Source organism: Cebus imitator, unplaced genomic scaffold, assembly GCF_001604975.1.
Source record: "Cebus imitator isolate Cc_AM_T3 unplaced genomic scaffold, Cebus_imitator-1.0 Scaffold85, whole genome shotgun sequence".
NCBI classification, from domain to species: domain Eukaryota; kingdom Metazoa; phylum Chordata; class Mammalia; order Primates; family Cebidae; genus Cebus; species Cebus imitator.
Window position 1 is genome coordinate 2,256,719 of NW_016107400.1, and position 3,689 is coordinate 2,260,407.

Here is a 3,689-nt window from a genome sequence, read left to right on the forward strand (position 1 = left end):
TCCTAGCACTTTGGGAGGCCGGGATAGATGGATCACTTGAGGTCAGGTGTTTGAGACCAGACTGGCCAATATGGCAAAACCCATCTCTACTAAAAATACAAAAATTAGCCAGCGTGGTGGCGGGTGCCTGTAATCCCAGCTACTGGGGAGGCTGAGACAGGAGAATTGCTTGAACCTGGGAGGCGAAGGTTATAGTGAGCTGAGATTGTGCTACTGCACTCCAGCCTGGGTGACAGAGCGAGACTCTGTCTCAAAATAAACAAATAAATAAAAGCTTTTATTTTGAACCAGGAAATGACTTACCCACACACATAATTTTCTGTTTTAGAATAGTTTTAGATATACAGAAAAACTTTGTAGATGAGATAGTTTTCACGTGGCCCATACCCAGTTTGCCTTACTATTAGCATACTTTATCAATATGGTACATTTCTCACAATTAACGAACCAAGATTCATACATGACTATTAACTAAAGTCCCTACTTTATTCAGATTTCCATATTTTTAATGTGTTTTAACTTGCATACCGGGATCTGAGTGGCTCAAACTACTGGTGTGCACCACCACATTCAGGTAATTTTTAAATTTTTTGTAGAGATGGGGTCTCACTATGTTGCCGAGGCTGGTTTCCAACTCCTGGGCCCAAGCCATCCTCCCACCTCAGCCTCCTAAAGTGCTGGGATTACAGGTGTGAGCTACTGCGTCCAGCTTCCAGCAATTTTATGTTTTTAAGCTGCACACGAACAGAGGTAAAGATGAAAAGAGGATACAGTGCAAAACGTAAAAGACAAACACTGCGTGTAGTTACAGTTTCCCTTCACTTGGCCCCCTAATTCCCCACCCAGGATTACCACAGGTAGTCAGTTTATTGCACCCTCTAGGGAGATAGCTTAGACATTTACAAACATGCACAAATATATATATTTTTTGTTTTCCTTTTTGTTCCCAAATGGTAATTTACTAGATGCACTTACTTGGAATCTTGAGGTTTTTTGTGTGTTTACTTTTTAATTTGTTTATTTTAGAGATGAGAGTCTCACTGTGTTGGCCAGGCTGGTCTCAAACTTGTGGGTTCACGCGATCCTCCGGCCTCGGCCTCCCAAAATGCTGGGATTACAGGTGTGAGCCACGACGCCCAGCCGGTTATTTTTGGTATTTATTTCTTTATTAGATTAGATTTGATTTTAGATGCCGGGGGTCCATGTGCATGTTTGTTTCGTGGGTGTACCGGGTACTGGTGGGGACTGCGCTCCCAGTGCGCCCGTGCTATTGTTATTTTTCAAGCGCAGCGAGACAGCCGGGAGGTCGCTGCTTGTTGCCGCCGCTGGATGGAGCCTTGCGGGATCGCCGGGTTCCACAGCCCCTCTCTGGTCCCTGAACTCTGCTCCTCGCGGGGTCCAGCCGGCGGCGGGCGTGGGAAGGGCAGCTTCGGCGCCCCGCCCCGGCCTCTGTGATGTCAGCGCCGGAACCTGGAATCCCGGCTCAGAGAGGGAAGGTCGGGGACGCGGCAGCAGCAGCGGTGGCGGCGGCGGGAGCGGATCCCCGGCGGCCTCAGGAGCGCGGGGCGCAGCCATGAGCGAGTCCAGCTCCAGTGCGCTCCCGCCCGGCAGGCCCAGCCGGCAACTGGCGGCCCACCCAGGTAGGGCGGCGGGGAGCGCGCGCGGGGACGGTGCCCCCGGGGTCCGAGGGCGCACGGAGGGAGCTAGGTCCTGGAGGCTCGGCCCGGCGGCTGTCCCCTCCCACCTCCGGCGCTGGGTGCTCCAGGCTCTGGGGAGCAGCAGGTGGGAAGGGGGGTCTTCCTTATCCTGCTTTCTCCTCCAATGCGTCCTCACCCAATCCAGAGGGAGCCAGCGGGGCCAAAAGGAGCGCTGGAAAGGTAGTTCGGACCGTGGTGGATTTGTCTTCCAGTTGACCAAGAGACCCCGGGACAGTCTTTCAACAGCCTCATCTGTTAAATGAAACGATTGCGGGTACCCCTCCACGCCTAACATTCTGCTACGAGGTGCCTGCCTCGCAGACATTTCAGGCTTCACCTATATACAGTTAGAACAACTTGAAACCGAATCCTGCCTTGTCTGTTAGTTGCTGTGGGACCTTTGGTAAGTGGCTTGCCTTCTCTGAGCCTCAGCTCCTTCAGCAGTAAAATGGGAATAAGATGGTGCTGGGATTAGCTGAGAACCGTGTGCTGTGTCTAGCAGTACCTGGCATTGTGGATAGACAGACATCATAAATGGCAGCCGGCCAAACATTATAATCTTTTGCATTGGGTAGCATTTACAGTAAAGTATACAGCTCCATGGATTTCTACATAAGTATGTACAACGGCTGCCCTGTCAAGATAGACAAGCTACCAGCACTCAGGCAGGCTTCCCTGTAGCATTTGGAGCTTACGAATCTTGTACTGAACAAGACACAAGACCCTGCTGTAACGTTTTATCTGTAACGTTTTATCTTTTTCAATTTTAGAATAGAGATTTAATAAAACTGGGCATTGCGCCCTTCAAATTGGATTGTTCCCAATGTCTAGAAGAAAAAACTTAGAAGAGACCCAAACCAGAAAACAAAAGTTGGGCTGGGTTCAACGCAAATTATTTTCTAGCTCAGTATGAATACTGCTGGTGCCAGCTGAATTTCAGCCTTTCGATAGTAGCTAGCCAGGTATTTTTCTACTTGGTTTCTATTGATCGCCATCTTATTTTAATGGAATCCATTACATTGAAGATGTCAAGTTCCTCATTTCCCATCTAAGGAGTGTGACATTTATCTTTCTTGAATCTCTGTTAAGTGTTTAAGGGGACTTTTGGCATTTTTAAAGGACTATAATTGGCCCCTCTAACTAAAAAGTCTCCTATGCCCCTTAGATAGATGAATTTTTATTTTTGTTTTTATTTTTTGAGATGGAGTTTCGCTCTTGTTGCCCAGGCTGGAGTGCAGTGGCTGCGATCTCGGCTGACTGCAACCTCCGCCTCCCCCGGTCAAGCGATTCTCCTGCCTCAGCCTCCTGGGTAGCTGGGACTACAGGCACCCACCACAACACCTGGCTAATTTTTTGTATTTTTAGTGGAGACAGAGTTTCACCATGTTGGCCACGCTGGTCTTGAACTCCTGACCTCAGGTGATATGCCCTCCTTGGCCTCCCAAAGTGCTAGGATTACAGGCGTGAGCCACTGCACCCACCTAATAGATGAGATTTTTTTTTTTTTTTTGACCTTGTACCCACCAAGGTTGGTGGGAGGCTCAGAAAGGACTGTGTTGGTAACTTTGTAGCACTTTCTAAATAGTGACCTGTTGTATGTTGTTATAGGACAGACCCTGGGGTAGGGCGGGGGATGGGGGAGGTGACAAAGAGGTCTGGTTTAAAGAATGAGAAGTGGCAGGGCGTGGTGGCTCACGCTTGTAATCCAAGCACTTTGGAGGCCAAGGCGGGCGGATCACCTGAGGTCGGGAGTTCAAGACCAGCCTGACCAACATGGTGAAACCCCGTCTTAAAAAATAAGAATAATAAAATAAAGAAAAAAAAAAGAATGAGAAGTGTGATCAGGCATGGTGACTCATGCCTGTAATCCTAGCACTTTGGGAGGCAGCAGTAAAATGGGAATAGGATCGTGCTGGGATTAGTTTATTCTTTGAAAGCTCTTACCACCAACTGAAGTCATCTGGTTTGGTTGTTTCCTTGTTTAGTAGCAGT

At 48.6% G+C, this 3,689-nt stretch overlaps 1 protein-coding gene across 1 annotated transcript in view; it reads left to right on the plus strand.

Moving 5' to 3' along the window:
• The first annotated feature begins 1,447 nt into the window (after positions 1-1,447).
• TMC7 (transmembrane channel like 7) overlaps positions 1,448-3,689 on the plus strand; it is a 71,622-nt gene continuing 69,380 nt past the window's right edge. The window contains exon 1 of the mRNA XM_017534270.2: positions 1,448-1,640. Coding sequence (XP_017389759.2) covers positions 1,574-1,640 — 67 coding nt within the window. The 5' untranslated portion in view covers positions 1,448-1,573. The remainder of the gene's footprint in view (positions 1,641-3,689) is intronic.